Source organism: Canis lupus, chromosome 34 (genome assembly GCF_011100685.1).
Source record: "Canis lupus familiaris isolate Mischka breed German Shepherd chromosome 34, alternate assembly UU_Cfam_GSD_1.0, whole genome shotgun sequence".
Taxonomy (NCBI): Eukaryota; Metazoa; Chordata; class Mammalia; order Carnivora; family Canidae; genus Canis; species Canis lupus.
In genome coordinates, this window is record NC_049255.1 from 5,141,839 (window position 1) to 5,166,067 (window position 24,229).

At 41.0% G+C, this 24,229-nt stretch overlaps 1 protein-coding gene across 1 annotated transcript in view; it reads left to right on the plus strand.

Annotated features, from left to right (window-relative positions):
* The window catches only part of SEMA5A (semaphorin 5A), a 473,566-nt gene that overhangs the window by 365,004 nt on the left and 84,333 nt on the right, over positions 1-24,229 (plus strand). Inside the window, 2 exon segments of the mRNA XM_038583333.1 lie at positions 13,205-13,322; positions 23,581-23,762. Of these exon segments, the coding sequence (XP_038439261.1) occupies positions 13,205-13,322; positions 23,581-23,762 (300 nt within the window).

A 24,229-nucleotide genomic window follows, 5' to 3' on the forward strand; every position in this document is an offset into this window, starting at 1 on the left:
AAGTTATTTTGGAAGAACAACATTTAAAAAATACATGTTAGTCCAGTTTTATCTCAAAAATGATTGAAAAGATTTTGTTTTAATTTTAGCTTTTTTTTTATTTGCATAAGTATTTAATGAATAGCATGGGAAAATTAGGCCAGTGATTAAACCCAGCTCGTCAGGTGGTTACCACTAGGGATGTAAAGTGCAAGGGGAACTTTTCCTTTTTTTATATATCCTTTTGTACTCCAGGACTTACCATACATAGGTATTTGTTTCATAAAGTAAATTGCCATTTACTAATTTTGAGGAATGTGGGGATCTTGACAGGCCCAGACGTGGGTACCGCATGTGACAGTGGAATATAGGTGAGCCAATGCCATCCCTTGGGCCACATCACATGCACGTGGCACATGGGTCAGGACACCCCCAAAGCAGCATGAGGCCTTTCAAGTGGGCAGAGGTCTCTACAGGGATGCAAAGGATAGAGCAGCCAAGACTTGTGCTACCTTAATTCCTGCCTGACATGAATATGAATGTGATGTTATAACATGCCCCTTGAAGGAAAACAGACTCTGGTCACAACTGATAGAGTCCTCATCTCGCTACTTCAGAAAGGAAGGAATGATCACAGGATCTGGGCTATTACCCTTCCCCGGGAAACAATGTAGCTTTCCAATTGATACAACTGGTTGACACTCCTCAGCCTCAGGAAAAGCAAGTAGTGATGGGAAGGCTTTTGATTTGGACTTGAAAGTCAGCATAACGATTACACAGTAATTACATCAGTGGGTCAGCAAACTGCCTCTGTCAAGAACCAGATGAAGATGTTTTAGGCCTCCCAGACTACATGATCTCTCCCTCCTTATAGCATGGGAGCAGCCAACCATAATGAATGGAGGTTGACAAGGGTAACAGATTCACCAGGCCAAAGGAACAACTCACTTTTAGGTGCAAACACTTTATTACTTTTATAGACAACAAATACAAGACCAGAAAAGGTTTTAGCCACCCATGCCCTTTGTCCCACGGTATGACGGCAAAGCAAAGGGCCAGATGACCATGCAGCACAGAACGAGGGCGACATGATGCTGAGGATCCAGCTCTGCTGCAGCTTAGCAGCTTCATAACCTGTAGTTATGTAGTACTGGGGTGAGTGTAGGGGGTGAAGGCCTTCAACCTCTTCAGAGCCTGGAACGTGATGAGAAACGATCTCATGATAGCTTCCCTGGACATAGGGTAGTGGGAGGGAAATGGCTTTTTAACAGCTTCTTGGAATCCTCCCGTGTACCACGATTGGGGAGATCACTCAGCATTCCACCAAAGTTCAGTCAGCTGAGGTTAGGTCACCAGGGCGTCAGGGCAGAACATTGCCCTACATTGCATTTCAGTAAAACTTGAGGTGGCAGTCTGGACTTGGTCCGTGGGCTGTCACCTGCTGACTCCTGAATTTGAATTTTATCATATATGCCTTTTGAATGAATGTACCTTCAATCATCATAAACTCTGATTTATAAAATAAGGTGTTTTATTGTTTTGGGGTTTTTTTAAGATTTTATTTATTCATGAGAGACACACAGAGAGAGAGCAGAGAGAGAGAGAGGCAGAGACATAGGCAGAGGGAGAAGTAGGTTCCCTGTGGGAGCCCGATGTGGGACTTGATCCCAGGACCCTGGGGTCACGCCCTGAGCCAAAGGCAGGTGCTCAGCTACTGAGCCACCCATGTACACATAAAATAATGTGTTAAGTTATTATGTTAATTATTAAATTACATGAACTAACTCTATACCTTACTTTTTCTGAATACCAGGCATTTTCTTCTCTTCAGACACTTAAATATTCTTTATTTTTTTGACATCCATCACAATTACAAGGTAAGGTGAACCTCTCAAGTTATAGGGCTAACTTTGTGTAGATGAGGGATTGGTCCAAACTGGAGAGAGAATGTCCTGAGAATCATCAGGCCTAGACCAGAAACTAGAATTCCAAGAACTGCATGCCAGGCCCTATTTCCTTCAACCCATCAAACCATGAGTCACAACCTGGGCATGTCTTTCCAGGTCTGTGCAGTCTTAAGCATGGTACCCAGCCCAAGACAGGGTCAGTAAACATCTGTCAGATTTACTAATGGACACTCCCTTGCCCCTCTCTGCTATTTTACTTCATGATCTATAAAGTAAACCCCAATTCTCACAAAATAGTGAAACTGTCTTTATAGAAAAATGTACTGATACGAAACATTAGATAAAGGATCAAGTGTTCCCAGGCCTTAGGTGTTTGTTGTTTCATTTTGGGCTTATTATAAGAACTAACTGTGGAGAGAAGAAAAGCTGGAAGCCAGGAGAATCATAGTCTTCATACAAAACAGAAGAGACATGTCTTTTAAGTTTTGCTTAATGAAACTAGGGAAAGATGGTACGATTAAGAGTGAGATCAGCTCCCTTTGCAAATGGATGTCTAGCCATTTTTAATTCATTTAGCTTGTAATAATGTCATTTAGTTAAAGAAATTAACACTCATTAAGAAAATTAGTATGGAGATTAGGTTACTGCAGAACATTTATTGCTTGAAAGAGCAAAGTTTCAAAACGTGGAGTTAATATGTCGGCACCTTTATTAATTAAATGTTGCCTACAGACAGCATCTGCCTGATGGGAGAAATACCATGTACAGAGAGAAATTGCAGGACCCCCACAGGTCTTCCAGCATGACAACTTTAGCCATTCAGTTATGAATCATATAAACATTCAGAAGAAATTTTAACATATACTCAATTTACAAATTAAATATTCTCCCTTCAAAATGAATTTAATATTTTCCAAATCTCGGTGTCTTGAGTTTTTGTTTGCATTGACTTTGGATTAGCTTCTCAAGACTGGCTTTTCCTTAGTTAATTCATTCATAATATATTTATTGATCTTAATATGTGCCAAGTCCCTGGGTATAGATTGATAGATGAGGCATCCCTGACCCTATCTTCATGGGGCTCAGAGTCTAATGAGTAGTTCTGGCATAAATAAAATCTCCTGAATATCTGTTGTGGATTTGAGCCAAAGGACCTTAGAGTTACCTTAGACTTTATCCCAAAATCAATTTGTCATTAAAATCTGATCCTATACTATCCTAGGACCTAATCTTCCAGCCTGACATCCCTGTCTAATTATTTCTTAAGCGCTATTTGAATCACAACCAGTGTTCCAATCATAAATTTCTAATAGTAAGAGAATTAATCACCAAGTTGCAATATACTCATTCAATGGAGTATTTACTCTGTGGATTATTCTGAAGCCAGTAAGTGATGACTGTGAAGATATATGCATGATATGATAGTAACTGAAAAAGAACAAAATAGCAGTATGTGTATGTCATCATTATAACTTCCAAAAATAGGAGAAAAAGACAAAGTACATTCACCAACGTCTACTTACTATTATGCAAAGCACACTATAAGAGAGGCTTGGCTGAAATACTGCTTTTTAGTGAAATCCCAAGTTAATATCCCCAGGTCCTGGGCAGATTGGAAAATGAACAGTTGAAATGTGATAGAAGATGAACATACATGAACTTGACTAGTAATTTAAGAAACACAATTCATACTACTGTTTGCTCTGTAATAATTAGGGAGAAATGCAGATTTTGTGGGGTCTGAAGCTTATACAATTTGATAGGGGTTCCAGCTAAGAAAAGAATATCAAATTATTAATACAAAATGCTCTCCTAATTGATACAAAAGCTTTCCTTGGTTATGCATTAACTAGCACAGTTTTGGGTTTAGCTTTCTGTTCAGTTTCCTCAAAGAAGATGTTTCTGTTTCCTAAATGACAATCTGTGTTCCAGTCACTTGGATAAAGTCATGTAATTGGTGTAATTACCAACCTTTTGTACCTCAGTTGAGTTTGAGAAACACAACCAAAGAGCTCACAATGTGAGGTTTCACTATTTAGTGTCTACTCCACAGGCTTCCTGGGTTTGCACTCCCCAGTTTAAAGCTGCATAGAGAACTCCATGGGTAAGCTTGGGCTGTAGCAGTTTTCCAGGCTCCAAATCGTTGCACCAGAGTTATCCTGGCCAGCAGCATCTTGGCTTTTATACACCAAGCTTCCCTTAAGATTTTTATTTGTAGCATAATCCAATGAATTAATGGTTCTTAAGGAAATAACTAACCCCATGTCTACAAAACAGTTTACATATGGAAAGATCATAAGCTTCAGATTCAGGTGGATCCTAAATAAGCCTTTACTTAGTATGTGATTATGAGCAAGCCACTCCGTATGTTACAGCAAGCACACGGACAAAGAGTACATAATGAATCTGGCACATAAAAAGAATTCAGTCCATGATTTGTTTCCCTTCTACTTACAGTATATCCAGTTCATGTCAGTCCTGCTGAGCTGACATTGCTTGTGGATGGTATTTCTTGATTCATTGCACACTCTGTTGAAGGCTTGGTTTCAAATTTTTTCTCTGTCTCAAATGAAAGTCAAATGCAAATATATGAAAAAGAAAGGATGGAAGGAAGAAAGAAATAAGGCAAAAAAGAAAGAGAGAGAGTGGGAGGGAGAAAAGGGAGGAGAGGAGCGGAGAAAACAAAAAATCAAATGGCTCTTGTATACTGCTTTGCCTTCTTTGCTGAGGTATACTTCACATTGCCTTTGGACCAGTCCATCTGGACCTGTCAAGAATTTACTTTTCTCCTTTAACAACTACCCTTTATCTGAGAGGGACAGGGCTGATCAGGCCAGACTCTACATGTATTATATTATGTACCTGGCTTTGGTCTGTCTGGCAAATAAATTTTCTGGCAGTTTGTGAAATTCTACCCTGACAACGTTCTATGTGTAGATGAGTGATGTCAACATGGCTCCATTCAGTTGGCAGGAGCATCTGTCAGTGGATATTTGGTAATTCCCTGTCTCAAGTCCCTCACTGTGTCATTTATCTCTATATCCAAGAGGCTGAGATTCAGTCACTGATGAGGGGAGGTTGGACAGGGCCAGGTGTGAGGAGAGCCAAGGGCTTACCCTCCTTGCTGTTGTCACCAAGTTGGAGAAGGCACCAGAGTGTCCAAATTCAGGGTAGATGCCACCCTCACTATAACTGTTCTGCTGACACAGACAGAAATTCTTCCCTTGAGCTTGGCTATGCTCTCATGGGGGCATTTTCTGGAGTTTAAGCCTCCTTCACTCAGTCATGGGAAAACTGTTAAGCTGGGTGAATTATAAAGAGTCAAAGTAATATAAATGTTTTCTCTGGATTTACTGTCCTCTAATATTTTAAGTAAAAATTAAAACTACTTGACCCCTTGTGCATTCTTCATGTGTAACTGACAATTCTTCATATTCTCCTGTGTCTTCTGATTCTGTCCATTAAACCCTCATCTCCTGGTCCACAGAAAGTTTCCCTTGAAGCAACATCAGATGGCCAAAGAGTAATTGTGTCTTCATTTTTATCTCTGATTGGTGGAGAAGAAGAGACTGTGGACCTTTCATTCCCTCTGGTTTATAGAGAACATAGAATACCAAAAGTGCAGATTTTTCCCTGAATGAAGTGACCATAGATTCATTTCTTTCCTTCTTGGGCACTTGGACATGGTGTTTTCTGGTCCTCACTCCCAGCAATTACTTCATCATCCCTGGGCTGTGAAGGGTTCATGTGGAGTCACCGATACTCCTCTTGTCTTCTTTGTCCTGATTTTGATCCCTGAGAAGAAAACTACCTATCTTGGAGAGCTTCCTCCTGGGGGCCGACTTGGCCTCTCCAGAAAGATATTATGCTTGTTAAGAGACAAATTTTGCGATGATTGAGATCCACCCAGAGGGCAAGATAAACAGCTCAGGTTCTGTGCATGATGAGTCAGGGAAGAAGGATTGTCTGTGTCATATCAGAAACCAAAGCTGATGCCCCAAGTTGATTACAATTGCTAAATTCCAGAGAGCACTTTTGTTTTGCTTATTTCAAATACTCTACTCCTTTCACTATTTCTTTTTTACTATCAATTTTCCCAAAATTCTTCACTGTAAAATGTGTGTCAGTTCCATTCAGTTTGAAAACAACTTTTTAGGAAAATTTGAGTGTTCCATCCACCTAATAAGACTTTAATGAAAAACCATTCACTTAGTACTACTGGTGATACATATTAAATGTTCTAAATGAATATTAAAAGAAAAATTAAATGTAAAAAATCCTCATTGTATTTAATCAGTGTCATTTAATGATAAGCCAATAGTGAATAGTTTTTAATGTATTAAAAGTTAGTGACTAATTGAAATTCTAGTTCACTTATCTCATCTACAAATCATAACATGCAATGTGAATTACTATTAAATGTCTTTAGCAAGTGATGTTAATGAGTATAAACATGTATTTTTACTAGTAATTATATCTTTGTTTACTTGGCATGTGTCTTAAATTTAAAAATTCCATTATGCTGTAGCTGTATCTCAGTTCTTGGGAATTATAAATTAATCTTCTAGTAGATTTCACAACTAGATACATGCTGCACACCGCAGCCAAATCTTTCTTGCTGAAGCAAAACGCCAACATTTTATTCACATCAGTATGTTTCCTAGGAATCTTATGGAAACTTCAGCCCAGCCATGCTGCTGTGCTTATCATCCTGATCCTGCCTCATGCACATGATTCTGTCATCCTTCCTGGGACCATCATGACCAGGGATGCTTATCTCGCTCAGCTAAGCTCCAGCTTCATTCAAAAGCCAGTCTGCACATGGCATCTCCCGGGAACTCGTCTGGCCTACTGCTCTTTCCTCTGACCCTTGTAGCATCAATTGTCTGATATTCTCACTTAGTAGTTACCTCTCCTTATGTTGGTGGACAGTGTTCATGAACATAGTCTTCCTCTCTCACAAGACTGCATGTTCATTCCTGGTCTTTGTGTCTTCAACACGTGGCATTTTGCCAGGTAGTCAAAATAAATTGTGAATCTATTCAAACTTGTAGTTAAAATACTTTGTACCACTTAATAGAATGTGCTGTGGTGTGTCACATTGCCTGCATAAATAAAGAGCCCAGGGCATTGGTAGATTTAGTATTTTGGATATAGAATGCTTTCAAACATTCTATACCCAAAAGTTGATATCATATTGTAATATGTGATTATGTTTAGAGATTAATTAGAATAACATCTATAGTTATATAGAATTACTATATAATTCTATATAGTTATATATAGAATAATAATCTATATGTATCCCATCCCCCCAAATTACTTTTTCTTATTTAATACATGATATAACTTAATCCTCAATACCTTATGAGGTAATTATTATCATTCCAGTTTCGTGGGAAGAGAAACTGAAGAAAATATATGTTTCAGGTGGATTCACCAACTGAAGGACGGATGTGTGGGTATCTTATAATGCATTCCTCAAGTGCTTTCTGGTCTCATTAGAATTTTTTCAGCCTTATTTCTAGTAAAACGGTGTTTTTAATACAAATCTTAAAAGCATATTCTAAGGTATAGAGTGACACTGGTCATTAGGAATAAGGCACCTCAGATTGTATTGGGACTTAAGGCAAAGATCCTTCATGAACAGAGAAATCCATCTAATCCACTACTGTCATGATAATAGTAGAAATAAGTTAAGTATAGACACATGGTTTTTGCACAGTATTTTAAAGTTTTCAGCACTTACTAGGAGACCCTGAATCTTGAATGGGTACCAGGGTTCTGCACATTCTGCTCCTCAAGCTTCAACCAAAGTCTATCCTCCACTTTTCTCATCCTTTAAACTCCCCAAGTTCCATCCAACTAAGTGCCTTCTCCATGTCCATCTTGCCGTCAGATGTTCTGTTTTTCCTGAGCCATGTCAAAGCTGATCCTATTCATCTCACTGCTCCCAGTTTAAATGCCACTCCCTGTGTATGTCCTGACCCTATCTAAACAGGAGTTCCCTCTTTGGGTTTTTCCTTTGGAAATGGTTGTTACTATTTATCAGTGTAACTGCTTAGTGTCTATTTCCTTTGCTAAAGGGTAAATTCTGTAGGTGCAGTGAGTGTTGCTGTCCATGGCACCCCCCTAATTTCAGTCTAGTTCATGGCAGGTGTCCTAAGTATGCGCCCAGTGAATGAATGATTAAAACATTTAAAATCTCATGCTTAATGAATGCATTTTCTTAATATGGCAAAAATTCTTAAGATCAAAAATAAGCTGATTTAATGACAATTAGTGTAACAGAAACAAATCAGGTAAATCATCGACACTCGGATAATCTAACATGTGAGGGGAACGTATTCAGTAATCAGCTCCAGCTGTCTAGAAATACAATGAGAAGATTTTAATGAATATATCTCTTTTCCCTCATACTTAAATTAGAAAATAGAACTACAAACTTTAAAATTTAAAGGAAAAAATTAGCTAAATGTTAATATCACTGTCCTAGAAACGGGAAGAAGTTTATTCTTCTTCTAGAATTAAGGCCTGTCTCTAAATACACATTGAGCTCAAAAACATATTCTCAACAAATGTGCTTTTAAATTAAACTTTCAGATTCTGACCAGCATATTTTCTGAATTCAGATCCTCTCAAATACCAAGGCAATATATCAAATGAGAATAATCTGAGGTTATTAGCAAAATAAGAAAATTTTTTATTAAAAAGATTCATCATACAAAGAAAAACATTTTCAAAGTGTGGTGAAGAAAAGCTGCTTTCCTGATGGCCTCATTAGTAAGACATCTGTTATTTTCTACATGGTCTCTTTAAAAGACCTACCTTCCCAGGGCAATCAGTTATGATGATTGGGTTTTCTTAAAGCATACTTTAAAAGTAGGGCTCATCAGAATTTTGCTATGGTATGAAATATTTTGACTGAGGAAAACATATTTAGATATAAATGGAATTTTTAATGAATGGGCATTTGTGCTTGTAGAGAAGTTTTAATAGTTTAAGGGATAAGTGGAATGTTAAGAATGTGCAAAGCCGCCAACATTATGGGAAGACAGAGATGTTTTTACAAGCAGCTTTTCATTTAAAACAGCTTAAAATATCCTGTGTAACCCTGTGGCATTGTTTCAGCCCTGCAGGCAGATTTGCAAAGAGAAGCCTAGGGCAAAGTGAAGGGGGTTTGGTGGAATTATACTGTTTTTGGAATTTTAATTTTGTCTGATGGTCAAGTTGCTTTAATAAGAAACATGAAAAGGAATTCAGGCCTTTTGAATCATTTTGTAAATATAGCTTTGCCCTGTTTACCCGCCAGTGTGAAAATGGGCTCACACACGAGAGGATTCCCATGTGTGATACAGGCTGTGGCATTCCGTCAATGTGGCAGATGCGCTGAGACCTGGATGCTGTGAGTCAGGTCTCACTGTCCCAGCCAAGCAGGGTCACAGCAGGAAACAGAAAGACTCCTAGTTCTCACCTGTGCCCAGATCTGTCTCATAGTTGAGGGGTCTTCAGATTTCCACAAACTTCCTACAGAACAACATCTGCACAGGCAACATTTCTCAGGGATGATTTGCTGACCTTGAAACTAGTGACAATATGTGAAATATCTTATTTTGTAGATGCAAAAATGCACACTTTCCTGACTTACACAGTCACTGGTTTATTTTCATCTCTCTTATTCCCTAAAACAAAACAAAACAAAAAAAGGTATTAAATCAATTGTGTGTCTTTAAAATGATGAGTTCTTAAAATTGAGAAATGTGGGTTATGCTTTATTTACTATGAATACAAGTCAAGTTCCACTCTATGGAACTGATCACTGAAATGAATTTTTATTTAAAAGTAAGTTATTAAAATATTATATTCCCCAACCTCAAAAGCTAGAGATTTCAAAAGCTGATGCTCACGTACTGTGTTATAAACTTGTGTTTTAAAAAGATGTTGTCTGAATTCAGTAGAAAAAGGAAAAAGAAACCCGACAGCTTCCTGGTTGTTACTTCTAAGCCCCAGATCTGTTTGTGTTGGTATGAGGATGGAGAAGTTTAGATTAAAAAAAATACATGTTTTGTTTGTTTGTTTGCCTGTTTGTTTTAATTCAACAAATGGAGGGAGGAAGGGATTGTTGCTAGAGATACATTTCACATGGATCACGGGAAGGCAAATGAAATGATACTATAAAAGGATAAGAAGAAATCCTGCATAAATGTTTTTATGATTTTAAGTGTGGAAGCTCTTTCAAAATATGGCACAAAATTCAGATGCTGTGAAGGAAAAGATGCATAAACTTGACTGCATAAAATTTTAAAACATTTGTATCTCAAGAAAAAATATTTAATGACAAGTAGGAAAAGTATTTGAAATATTATTGAAAGGGGGTTAATTTTCTGACACCGAAATTTTCACTTGCAATGACTACATAAAAACGGTGAAGCCAGTTATTCAATCAAAAAGAAGCACAAAGCAGGAATTGGTTACAAATAGGAAATTTACAGGAATGGAAATTTAGGTGATGCATAAATGCATACACATATACTACACTTTAATCTCACAACTGAACAAATAGAACGGATGACTAGAAGAGTGTTTTTATCTATTAGAAAGGGCTAAGTTAAAAAAAAAAGGCAGCATTCAACATGAAAGAGGGAGAGTAGTTACCCTCCAAACTATTGATGATACAAAATTATTAATACCCATAACTTATGCCTCATAAGTTCCACATATGGAAGTCTATCGTGTAGAAAATACGTACAAAAGTGCATTACAGCCTTGCTTTTGAAGGATTCAAATAAATATTGACTCATCTAGAACAGAACACTATACAGCCATCTAAGGAACAAGGTAGAGCTATATATGCTAACAAAAAAGAAGTTAGAATATATTTTTATGTGTAAAAAGCAAAATAAGAGGCTATGTGTACAGTTCCCTTTGTGTGTGTTTTATTTAATCGTAATGATAAACACAAACAAAAATATGTAAGTATATATAGACGTAACCATGCATGAATTCTAATTTGTGAAGAAAAAATATATTCCAAATAAATAACAGTCTGAATAGTGCCTAGTTCTGGGGAAGAAAAGCGTGTATTATGTGCATTATAACTGTTTTGTTTGATCTTTCACATGCAGGCGCTATATGCCTGTTTAGGTAGTTCAACAAGAGGCTCTTAGCCTGGGGTGGCCCTAAAAGCCTTGTAGCTGACCTCAGCAAACTAAAACCAATGTCAGAGTCACTGCCCTTGAATCTGAGAAAGTGAAACTTGTGAACGACCCATCCCAGTCAACCAGGCTTTCCCAAATAAGGCCACCACTTAAGCTACAGGCAATAAAATAATTTCCTTGGTTTGCCTCCGAGTCTTCTCTGTAAAATTCTCTCCCCTGGCTCCCATTAGGGGAGACTCCTAAGCCCTTTAGATTTGATGCTACCAGATTCGAAATTTCAATGTGCCTCAGTTTACCTTTTAACATGTGCCTTGTCACTTACCAACAAGTGCTTATGAGGCAGTGGTGACAGGTGACTGTCCCATACCCCTCTCCACCCAACCTAGTCCTGCTGGGAGAAGCAACAGTGTTAACCATCTCTGTTTGAACTTCTCTGGGTGGTAAATAAATAATAATTCCATAATAACAATAAGTAATAGTTTTATACCATTATTGCTTGATTTATTGTCTTTAGAGTTATATGCCCCTGCTGTGAGACTTCTACTTCAGCTTTCTCTGCTTCAGCTTCTTTATTTTAAAGCAACTACATTTATTTCATTTAGAAAGGTTCTGTGGGCTAATAGAAGTCAGGCTCTTAAAATGGTGCTTGATATATGGTAACATATTTGATATGTTAATTAGGATTATTTTATATCATTGATATTAACAATTTAATCTTACTTATACTACCTCTTTGGCCCACGTTTGATAGATATGCCATTATTTCTAGGCCTACTCTTGGTTAACTGGTAATCAATCCTCTAACAGATTCTCCCAGTTGGAAGGGGCTCCTTACCCCTAAGAAGACATTAGCACTTCCATGCTGCACTAGCCTGCCTTTCCTCCCTCCCATTTACTGCACATCTGGTCTCTTGACCCCTTCAGAGAGAGAATTCTCAGGTGTTCAATGCCCTGCTTGCCTGCGGCATCATCTTTTGTATAATTTTGGCTCAGTCATTATCACTCTGTCTGCTTCTCTCCACCCTCGAATACCTTATCTTGCATTTATAACATAGGGGCCAAAGTCTTCATCTAATGATGCCCCTGTGATGTATGAACTCTTTCTTGGAGACAAAGCTAAAATAAAGCATCTACCATCCTGCAATCCTTCTGAAATAATGTGTTTAGTATTGCAGTTGGAACTGTATTAAGCTACAATTAAATTGAAAATTTTAATTCCTTTTTAAGCTACAGCACCCAAAAGATTTTCGTATTTTATTAAATTCAAACTAACCATGTTGAAGGGTTTTGGGTATATTTGCTTGTCCTTGGGTCAATTTCTTAAATCTTCTGTGCCTCAGTTTTCTCATCAACAAAATAAAAATAATACTACCTTCCTCATTAGAGTTAAGTGTCTAAATGATACAATAAATTGATATATTACAGGAGATGTTCAACAAATAACGTCTGGAATTAAAGTGATGATGATGGTGGTGGCGGTGATGAGATGATGGTGGTGGTGGAGTTGGTGGTGGTGTGGTAATGGTGATAGTGATGGTGATGATGGCAGTGGCGATGATGGTGATGGTGGAGGTGGTTGGTGCTGGTGGTAGTGATGATGGTGGTGATGGTAGTGATTAAGATGATGATAGAGTGAAAATGATAATGCCTTTTTATAAAAGTTGTATCTGAAAGATATAACAGGTTTTCAGCAAATACTACCTGTTGCTAAGGGGGTGAAGATGATGATGGTGGTGGTGGTGGTGGTGGTGGTGGTGATGATAATGATGATGGTGGTGGTGGTGGTGGTGGTGGTGGTGATGATGATGATGATAATGATGATGGTGGTGGTGATAACAAAACCTACTGTTTTTGAGCATTGCAAAATTCTGACTAGCTTTATTCATGACACCAAAAGGTTCATGTTGGCACACATAGTTCTTTAGTTGTCCAACCTGTATCTTAAGAAAAATATAGATATTTCAACCAAAATTAATTGATTCAGTTAGATACTTATGGATGTATGCATACATTGTTCTCCAGCGTGCAGACTAAAACTTTGTTTCTCGGAACTGGTTCCCATGTCAGTTCGTGAGGGCCAGACTCCTGTAAACTTGGGTCTATTGTAGTGTGGGGAAGGCTGCCTTGCCTCTCTGTTGACCTTTGGGTGTATGTTTGCAGCGCCTGCATTGGGGCCCAGGACCCTTACTGTGGCTGGGACATGGTGATGAAGAAATGCACGAGTCTGGAGGACAGCCTGAACATGACGCAGTGGGAGCAGATCACCTCCACCTGTCCTGTAAGTGTGCATGTTCTCCAGCCTCAGAAAGCACTGTCCATAGGAACCCAGCTGTGCTAAATCTGAGCCTAAAGCTCAGTGGTGTCCACACATCTGGAATCTTCCTTGCAAACCCCGTCTGCGCTCTCTCATTCCGCTCAGATCTTTCACCAGAGCCACACAAGATGTTGCCATAAACTTTTTGTCTGCTTTGAAGAGACATGTCTTAAGAGAAAACACTGCTGATTTGAAAATGGAGTGTAATATCTCTGTACCATTCTTGGATCTTCTCTCCAGAGGTTGGTGTGGACTATTATGCCCTTTTTAGCATTAATAAAATAGTGACATCCACACCCATCAATTTCCCTCGGGAGCTATAATTCTAGAAACTGATATAAGTAGAGCTTTTAAAAGAATAAAATAAGGGATATTACTGTTGGAACCCATGTGGGACAGTCTTCTAGATTCTGCTCAGGGGCAGGGGAAGGTCTGAGAGAAACAGTATGATGGCCATTCCCACTATGAACCCACAGAATGAAGAGAGACTCACTTCCCTTTAGAGCCAGATTCTCTAATTTAGGAAAACAATTTCCTTTGCCAATTTATTTGTTTGAGGCCCTGCTTGCAGGAACCAGCTTATTTGTTTTCTTTTGTCTTTAGAACTCTTAACGTAGTAATCTCAAATTCTTCTGTTCTCAGCCCATATGAGCAATGGCTATGAACCTCCACATATTTGAAAACTGATTGAGTCACTGTGCTGTCACCTAGCTGCTGATCTCTGTGACTGTCCCCGCTGACATAACCTCTGCAAGACAGAGGAAGGAAAAGAAACAGCACGTTCTGTTACCTGAAATCTGTGCTGTTTCTCTGAGGCAAAACTGCTTGAGGCACCCGGACCGGACAGTCCCTGTTTCCTATCAAGGAACCTGCGCTATTTCATTACTTAAACCATCTATTCACAAGCCTGTCCTTCGGTTTTTAAAGGGAATTAGGCAACGTGGAGTGAGGAAGGCCTGGGTTAGTAAAAGCAGCATCAAATCCCAGATCTGGGCACAAAATCGAAGCTGTTTATTGCAAAGGTGTGTGATCACCGCCTTGGGCCTTCCAGCAGAGCTTTGCCGTGGGGTTCACTGCCAGTCCTTTGGTTTGTGGAGCTTCAGCTCTCTGAGGTTAGAAGCAAACTTTTCTTCAGTGTTTCTTGAAATTGATTAGAAAAATGCTGGTATTTGTGCTAAGTTTTCTCATTTCTGAAGAATGCTAAAAATCACAGAGATACCTTTGTAGCTGGAGAAAACATAAATGTAGTTCTAAATTACGAGCATATACTTTAAGGACCAATCTTCTTAGAGGTGTTTGACCTTGCATTTTTAATGGCAAAAAGTGCAAAAGAAGATCATAACAGTTTTTAAGCAGTAAGGGCATCTTCTGTGACTGTGGTTTAGTGGCTGTCTGAGACATCCACTTGTAAAAATAGCTTGCAAGATATCTATTTGTAAAAAGATAAACTGAGGTGTGTTAAAAATTTTAAGAGTTTATTTGAATAAAAATCAGTTCCAATCAAGCAACATCCAATCTAGCAGATAGAATAGAGCTCTGAGGAGCTGTACAAAATCAGACTTTCATAGGCAGAAGTAAGTGAGAACAAGGAAGTGACACTAGGCAACAAGAGCAGGTTGATTATTAGATGGCAAGGATCTATCAGACAGATGACCTAACTAGTGCTAGTCAAGCATTTCCTGATTAGTTGAAGATTCCTCTTCTAGAAGAACCAAAACTGTAATTAAGTCAAGTCTCAGTTTGGTGACATGGGGCTTAGCATAAGAAACTCCATTTTGGGTCTGTAGGGTTTTTTTTGTTTGTTTGTTTGTTTTTAAGCTTTATTTACTTATTTGAGAGATTAAGGGAGAGAGAGCATGAGTGCGCATGAGTGGGGGGAGGGGCAGAAGGAGAAAATTTTCAAGTAGGTTCCCCACTGAGCATAGAGCTGGACTCAAGCCTCCATTTCATAACCCATGATATCATGACCAGAGCTGAAACCAAGAGTCAGACACTTAACCAACTGAACCACCCAGTTGTAGTTTTATTTTTTAGCAGCTATATTAATTGTGTATCTCTTTCTAAAAATCTCTTAGAAATGAGCTAAATGAAAATTATTAGCATTATTACAGAGATGTCTTAGAAAGATTTTTTAAAAGCTATTAAAATATAATTTTGCTCTATGATATTTGTTTATTTTGACTAAAATAGAAGAAAGGTTTGATTGTATTGGTCAAACCTACTGTATTTCATCATTTCTGATATGCCCTTGTTGTTTTATAAGGGAAAAAAAATGTTGCCATGTGCTGCAAGATGCAAATTGATTTCAAAGATGTATACTATATAAACATGCAGTATACATACTATATGCTATATATATAGTATACATACATGCACACACATATATTTAAAAATCTTATAATCAGTTAAATAATTTTACCTACATATCTTTATCCAAAGGAAATTAAGCATTATAAGGTGAAAGATTTTTGAATGAGACCAGAGCATCTTATATCCAATGTAAAGACCCAAGTTGAATAATGAAAGTGGATATGCTACTAACATGGAGCTCAGTAGGAGTTAGACAAACGTGGAAGTACACTGAGGGTCATAGCAGACTCTGTGGGAACCAAGTAAATCTTCATGAACTTCAGACCAATGACTCAGCACCACTGAGTTCTCAAAAGTCAATGCTGTGGTCAAAACCCAGGCAGATCCTCCACTGTCTAGAGAGTTCCACCTGGTAATGGACTTAGTGCCCTAGGAAACCTGTTTTCCACTAAAAGATCCCTATTTTAAAATGTTTATGGATTTCTATTGTCCAGGAGACAGAGCAATAGTTAACTGACGTATATAGATTAACATTTTGGTGGCTTATATAAATTATATTGAAAACATTATTCTCAGTTTAAGAGATTTGAAGTGCTCGAATAAGATCTGAATTTACAGATCTAGAGTGATTTGAATATTATTTATATTTTACAAAGCTTGCAGTGACACTTAACAAGGATAGCATAGTCTTAAGAATGTACTGAGATTTATTTATGCCCAAATTCCATCCACATCCCTTGTGGGTACATGATCACCAGTATACTATCTCATACGATGGCTCCCTGTTCCTAAATACATCATGCAACAACTAGGAAAACACGTATACTAAATAAGCACCTCAATGTCTTGCAGTAACTGGCTCTCTCCCAGGATACTAAGTAATACCTTCTCAGTGAAAAGATACTTAAGCAGTGATTAAGCTCAGAGCCCTCCATTTAGATAGCAGCACCACAGACCAGAGTCTAAAGGGTTTATAGAAGATTCTAAAACTACATTGGGAAAGAAATCAGGACTTAAATCCAGTGGTTCTGACATTATCCTCAATCTACAAGACAATGACATTTCCAGCTGTCAGCATCTCCCCGGAGCTGTAGCTGATAGGTGCACCCAGCAGGTGACCCAGTGGTCACCTTGCAATATTATGCTCAGATAGTAGGTGAGACATTATTTCTGAATTTTATAGTGAAATATACTATAAAAGAAGAAGAAAGGAGCTAAGGTTAATTGTGTGTCTACACAATGTGCTGAGTGCCATGTTAGGCCATTTCAATGGATTATCTCATTTAATGTCATGATCACACTGGGGATAAGTATGAGTGCTTCCATTTTAAAGACTGCCCCTATTCACCCATCCTATCCGAGGCCAGTAGTGCTCCTATGTACCCCTCCTCAAAGGTAGCTAGCTTTCCTTCATGCAGTTAATTCATGGACGGAGATTAGGGATATTAAGTTGATGTCATATATGAGACACTCCTTTCCAAGGAGCACATCCTGTTGTGTTACAATCTCTGACCAAAAAGACATGAAACTTTAAAAATAAATAAAGGAAGATATTTTGATTTCTGAAAAAGCACCCCAGTAGAAAATAGAAGACTTTGATTTAATTATTAGAATAACAGTTGGAGTATAAAAGAACCTAAAGATACACTCCAGGGATCTCTGTACCCATCAAATGTATCCACCTCTTTGGTTTCTTGGGAATTAATGAATTGACATGAGTGAATCAAATGTGGGATTATAGATTATGCTTGCGAACAAAAATTGAATCTTGCTTAGCTACCATTTGTAAATACATTATTTCCTAGGTGAAGGGAATTTTGCTATTATACAATTAGGGATAAAAGTGTACTGTGCCGTTTTCCATAAGACTCTCATCAGGGAAGTGTCTATGAATCACATTATGGAATGAAGTGACTGAGATCACAGGCTCTGGATGAGCTTATTGGGACTGATTCTTGGGTCTTTACAACCAGTGAGACTGGGTAAATTGAGCCTCATCTGAACCTCAGTTTGCCTCTCTGTAGAATGGGATGTGGGTACCAGGACCATCGTGAACATTGTAGAGTTAACACATGGACGTCACTCATCACAGTGCCTGACAAACGCTAAACTACCTATATGTGGTATATGTCCTACTGTGGCTTAATATTTAATAAAACAAAGCACATACCTCAAATAGTCTCTTGGCAGAAGCCTAGAGATAGCACAACCACACGTAATATATTCTAGACGGCTTTATTTCTAAGAAAAACTAATAAAATATAAAAATAATCATGTGGGAAAGGGGAGCAGCAGAACCTGCCCCATTATTCACAGATTTGTTCTGTAGGCAGATTGTCAAGCTAATACAGTCAGGGTCAAAAGGAGCATGTGGTTAAATGCGATGCAGAGTTTGACTGCCCACGTGCTTTTCTGCATGTTGCAGGTTCTTCTTGCTCCAAAAGTTAATAGAACCAGCTGCTGTGGTCCTGGATTGAAAATGCTGCCCCTCAACGTCTACAGCTTCCCCACCCCTGGCCAAAACAGAAAGCCCCTGCTCTTACCCTGAGAACTGCAATCACTAAGTTTCCTTACTACCAAGTACCCAGGGCAATGCCTCTTCTTTCTCAGTGTTTTTGCTGTAGTAACCATTTTGTGTTTTTCTACCCCATTCCACAGAATTCTCTCATTTATCGTCACTTATTTCAAATTCGTCCTCTTTTATTTACTCTGTTGTATTAGCTCATCCCTTGCTCATCCAGACATGTGGATGAGAACATGTACAGTATCTCTTTGCCTGAAGACTATGATCTTAGACTAGTGCCCCAAGTGGACTGGCAGGGGTGGGGGGACGGGGATGACTAGTGCAGTGGATACTTTCTTTCCCTCTGCGTTTTACTGAGATATCATTGCCAGCACTGTATAAGGTTAAAGTGTACGGCATAGTGACTTCCCTACGTATGTTGTGAAGCGACCACCACAGTAAGTTCAGCTAACACCCATCATCTCATATAAATAGCCCCCACCCCTGAACGTTTTTCTTTTCCTTGTGAAACAAAGGATCTCCTCTCTTAGCAACACTCAAATGTCCCATCCAGAGTGTGAATGAACTCTAGTCATCGCGTTGTGCAGGACAACCCCCAAGACTTATTTATCTTAAAACTGGAAGTTTATACCTTTGACCCCAGCTCCACACCTCTTGTAACTAGAAATCTGACCTCTTTTTTTGTTCTTTTTTTTGATTTCATGTATAAGTGATATTGTTCAGTATTTGTCTTTCTCGGTCTGACTTATTGCACATAGGATAGTGCCTTCTGGGTGCATTCATGTGTTCCCAAATGGCAAGATTTCCTTCTCTGTTGTGGCTGAATATAGTATTCCATTATATGTGTGTGTATACGTATACATGATATTTTCTCTATCCATCCATCCAACCGTCGATGGGCACTTGGCTGTCTCCATGTCTTGGCTATTGTTTTGTTTTGTTTTGTTTTTAAAGGTTTTATTTATTTATTCATGTGAGACACACAGAGAGAGAGAAGCAGAGACACAGGCAGAGGGAGAAGCAGGCTCCATGCAGGGAGCCCGATGTGGGACTCGATCCTGGGTCTCCAGGATCACGCCCTGGGCTGAAGGCAGGCGCTCAACCACTGAGCCACCTAGGGATCCCCTGTCTTGTCTGCTTGTAAGTACCCCTGCAGTGATAACAGGAGGGCCACAGGCTCTTCAGCATAGTGATTTGTTTTCCTTCAGCTATAAACCCAGAAGTAGAATATGCTGGATCTTACGGTAGTTTACTTTTAACTTCCTGAGAAACAATGGTTCTAATCTGGAGAAAGTTTTGCCCCCAGGGACATTTAGCAATGTCTGGAGAAATTCTGTTTTTGTTTTTGTTTTAAAGATTTATTTATTTGAGAGCGACAGAGAGCATGAGCGGGGTGAGGGTCAGAGGGAGAAGCAGACTCCCCGCTGAGCAGGGAGCCCAATGTGGGGCTCAATCCCATGACTCCGGGATCATGACCTGAGCTGATGGCAGATGCCCAACCGACTGAGCCACCCAGGCGCCCCTGGAGAAATTTTGGTTGTCACAACCAGGGACGGTGGGGTGCTAGCATCCAGTGGGTGGGGGTAAGGGATGCCACTAACGTGCAGAGCAGCCCCTACAACAAAGAATTATCCAGCCCAAATGTCAGTAGTGCTGACATTTTAAAACTCTGGTCTCGTGGAAAGGAAAATGCTGACTAGCACTTCAGATTACACCTCCTGAATCGTGAGTTAGGCAGTCTTTGGCAAGTTATAAAATTTCCTTACATCTAGGTTTGCTCTTTCTGTAAAAATAGTATGTAATAATTGTGTCCAGTAGTATAGCACCTGCCTAAACAGAATTGAATTCCCTGTGAGTAGGGTTTTAAGAAGGACCGGGTTCATCCTAGCGACGGGGAGTTAGCAGGGTTGGGGCTGATTCTGCTGCCCAGTCTGGGGAGGTGGTGTGCGAGCAGCTGTCTTACATGCTGGGCCTTCTGTTGATCTCAGGAGCACCAGGCACAGAGCCCTCACATAACAGAGAGAGTGTGTGCTCCTCTTATCTGGAGGAAAATCATTTCTGGGATTCTCTTCCAGTCTCCTATTGAGTCCCATTGACCAGAATCAGGTCACACATTGTTTCTTGGACCGGACACTGGCCCAGGTGGGTGGGGTTCCCATGATAGTCTTAGGCTAACTCCTGTTAAGTGCGTGGCTGGTGATGCTCACCCAGCCCTGCCATCTCCCCAGAATGGTGAGGAATAATTCCCAGGACGAACTCTAGACCCTGTGTATTCAAAGTGACTCTTTCATAAATACCCACCTACCCCGGCAGGTGTTCTTGCCCTTTGGGCTGAAGAAACAGATTTCCAGGTTCTCTCCAGGACTTGAGATTTATTTCAAGAGAGCATACGAATTGGACAGGAACCAGACAGTGGCTGTGATCCCTCCTCTCCACATCTGTCTGTCTCACCACCTGCCTGTTTCTCTCTCACACACTCTTGGTTTTCTACTTGTCTCTCTCCTTTTCTAACCATCCACTGATAAATTTAGCCTGCACGAAGTTTACTTGGCTGTGAGTTTGACTCATGACCACACAATCTAAATATGTTTCCATCATAAACGGCCCTCTTTCAACAATCTGGATAATTTCTGTTTCCATACGCTTTCATTTGTCATCATCACGATGTATTTCTCACAGTCTCACCAGTCTTCAGTCTCTCAGTGTTCTGTGCCGTGGGTTTCAGATTTCCTTTAAACCTCCTATTGCTAAAGAGATCCCAACAGTCGGAAGGCGCGTTTCCCTCCTATGTTAGGACGAAGGAACAGAGGCCCAGGGGGTTTGGAGAGAATCTTGTTTGCCCTACTCTGCCCTACTCTATCCCCAAACAGTCAGACCTTTTGAAAGTTTCTGGTTAATAGTGTGGGGATTCATAAACCTTCAGAAATCACGGCAGCGCCCCCTCCCTACCTTACCCCTCGTATCTCCACACAGAAGAGGCAAAGGGAAGGGACAAGATGTTTCACAGAGCCTCTTCTGATAGCGCTCTGTGCTGGGCGGTCCTCACCCCCTCCCCATCTACTCTGTGGCCCACAGGCCCCACCTGCCCCACATCTGGCTGCCTCCCACCTAGGCTCCCCTGTGGTCTTGGGTTTAGGCCACAGGAGGCATGGGCAAGAGTGGAGAGTCTGGGGTATTTCTTCCTTGCCCCCTCCAGCGTAGACTGCAGCTCTGTCAGGCTACCCTCCCCAGGCTCTGCCTCTGGCCCAGCTGCCATAACCTGTTCCCTGTCTCTGAAAGTCCTACAATTGTTACAAGTTTGGATTTAAAGGCACTTGGGGCTTTGTTAGCTTGAGTTCCATGTTCAGTCACAGTGAAGGCCACAGCTGGTCCTCCCTGCCCCAGAGCCCGATGGGCCAGAGGTGAGGGTGGATGGAAGATGGACTGGGAGCTCCCAAGTGGCAGGGCCTTTGCTGCTTGAAGGACACTTTTGTGTGAGGAATTAGTGGCTTGGCTGTCATGTGAGGCTCGGTTCTCCCAGAAAACACTGAAGACTCCAGGGAAAGTTAACTTCAGAGTGGGAGCCGCACTTTTATCCTGGCTGGACGGGGCGGTTACAGGGACCTTGGAAATAGGGATGTTTTCCTCTTGGGAGAAAGGTGCCTTTGTGTGTTCACTCTCTCTCTGGGTCGGGTCCAGAGAGTCACCTCCAATCCAGCGCCATTCCCTCCTCTTTGCTTCTTATGGAAAGAGCCAGGCATGGCAGGGGATTCTGGGTTTTCATCCACCTCAGGGGACATAAAAGGTTAGAGTATTGACAAGAAAGGGGGAGGGAGAGGGTCCCACTGTGGCAGCTGGAGGCGACCAAGCAGACAAGTCAGAGCAAGCGAACATGTTTCATGTGGCCTCTTTCCTTCCGTGTTTGGAGAAATGATGCAAGAAAAGTAAAGCTCCCCTGTGTTTTTCACCTGGTGCTGGTGTTTTTCTGAACTGATGAAGTACAGGGAGAGTTAGAAGCCTCAAAAGAATGAATTGCTTTGTCCATGGAGTCCTCTCTTGGGAGGATGATGGGTCTTTAAAAGTGTAAGGACCAGTTGGGGGTGGGAGTGGGAAGTTGGGTCAACAGGCAGCCGAGGGACAAGGGAAAGCATGCTATCATGTGCAGTCAGACCTCTTCGTTTGTCATGTTTTCTAGGAAACACCTAAGTCCCATATGCAATTTAGAAGGTGTGGCGTCTAGGCCTTCTGCCGGCCGTTGCCTTTTTGGGCAGGGTGACTGACAGCTCGGTTCCAGGAGCCTGGGGTGATGGGAATACCCTGTGACTTCTAAGCAGCTCTACTGTCAGATGTGACCTGGAGTCCTCCAGTCTCTCTGCCTGGTCCCGAACACCGTGTGCCTAGGCGAGGGCCAGCGCTGGCCCCTGGCGGCCTCCCCAGATCCTGCGTGTAGGCTGGGCCACACAGCCCCGCTCAGAACTCAGCCCTTGGTCCTGCACCAGCGTGAGGCATCAGATTCATGCCGGCCCTTCCTTGCCCACTTGCCAGCACTTGCAGGGTGGTTACGGTGTGGCTCTGGCCGGGGTGTGCCTAGCCATCAGTCCAGTTGCAGTTGTTTTAATAAGCTGTAAGTTAAATGTCAGTTTGCGGTGACATTTGAGCCAGGCTAGGTCTTAAATGCAACTATTTGAACTCTCAGTCTTTTTTTTTAAGGGATGTAAAGATGGAACAGAGTTGTACATCTGTGATTTTTCACTCTGGCTCTGCTTATTCTTTGGGTTTCTCAACATTAGTGGACAATTCTGGGATGACCTGATTGCCAAGCCATTAGCATTCTTCACTCCTGTCCCCCTCCCCCTCCCTCCTTTTCTTCCTCCTCCTCCTCCCCCATCCTCCTCTTCCTCCTGCATCCTCTTCCTCCTCTTCCTCTCCTTCCTCCTTCTCCTCTTCCTCCTTCTCCTCTTTCTCTTCTTCCTTCTCTTCCTCCCCATCTACCTCTTCCTCTTCCTTCCCACTTCCTCCTCTTCCTCCTCCTCCCCATCCTCCTCTTCCTCTTCCTTTTCCTCCTCCATCCTCCTCTTTCTCCTCCTCCCCCTCCTCCTCCCCAGTTCCTCTTCTTCCTCCTCCTCCTCCTCTTCCTCCCCTTCCTCTTTCTCCTCCTTCTCTTCCTCCTCCACCCACCTCTTCCTTTTCCTTTCCATCCTCCTCTTCCTCCTCCTCCCTCCTCCAGCACTCTCTCCACCAATGACCTCTGCTGCATTATGTTATCATGAAATACCTCCCCGTTCATCCCTCTTTAACTGTAACATTAAAACATTCTAAACGTGTTCTGATTGTGCTAGGAGAGGCTTTCAGTTTTTCTGTTTCCAGCCTTAACCCTTGCTGACATCCTCACTTGTATCCTCTTCCTAGATAAGGAATCTCACCGTGGACGGGCACTTCGGCGCGTGGTCTCCATGGACACCCTGCACGCACACCGATGGCAGCGCTGGGGGGTCCTGCCTGTGTCGCACCCGCACCTGTGACAGCCCGGCCCCCCAGTGCGGCGGCTGGCAATGTGAGGGCCCCCGCATGGAGATCGCCAACTGTTCAAGGTGTGTCCCCCCAACACTGGTGCAGCTCCGTGTGGACGTGCAGACTGTGGGGGGTGGAAGTCCTTCGTAGTGTCCTTCCCTTTTCAAGAGAAGGGTATCAAAAGACATACACTTACTACAGAACACATAAAAGTTATGTGATCTACAGAAGGAGATTTTAAATTATAAATTAGATTATAATTTATAATCTAAACCTGTGTAATATGTTCATTGCTAGATTAGGAAAAATATTTTTAATGGGCATACTGTTATTGACTTGTTTGAGGGAAACATCCATATCAATTAAAATCCTCTTCAGGAACATCTAGCCTAATAGTCCCTTCTGGTAGGACACGATACATTTGCTGTGAACTGACCTAACCCATGTGGCTCTTCACAGTGGTCCCTTTCCTTTGCCAACGTCAGTGACCCTAGTGTCTAGAAGCATGAGAGTGCTATCAACCCTCCACCCTGACTTTGCCATTAGG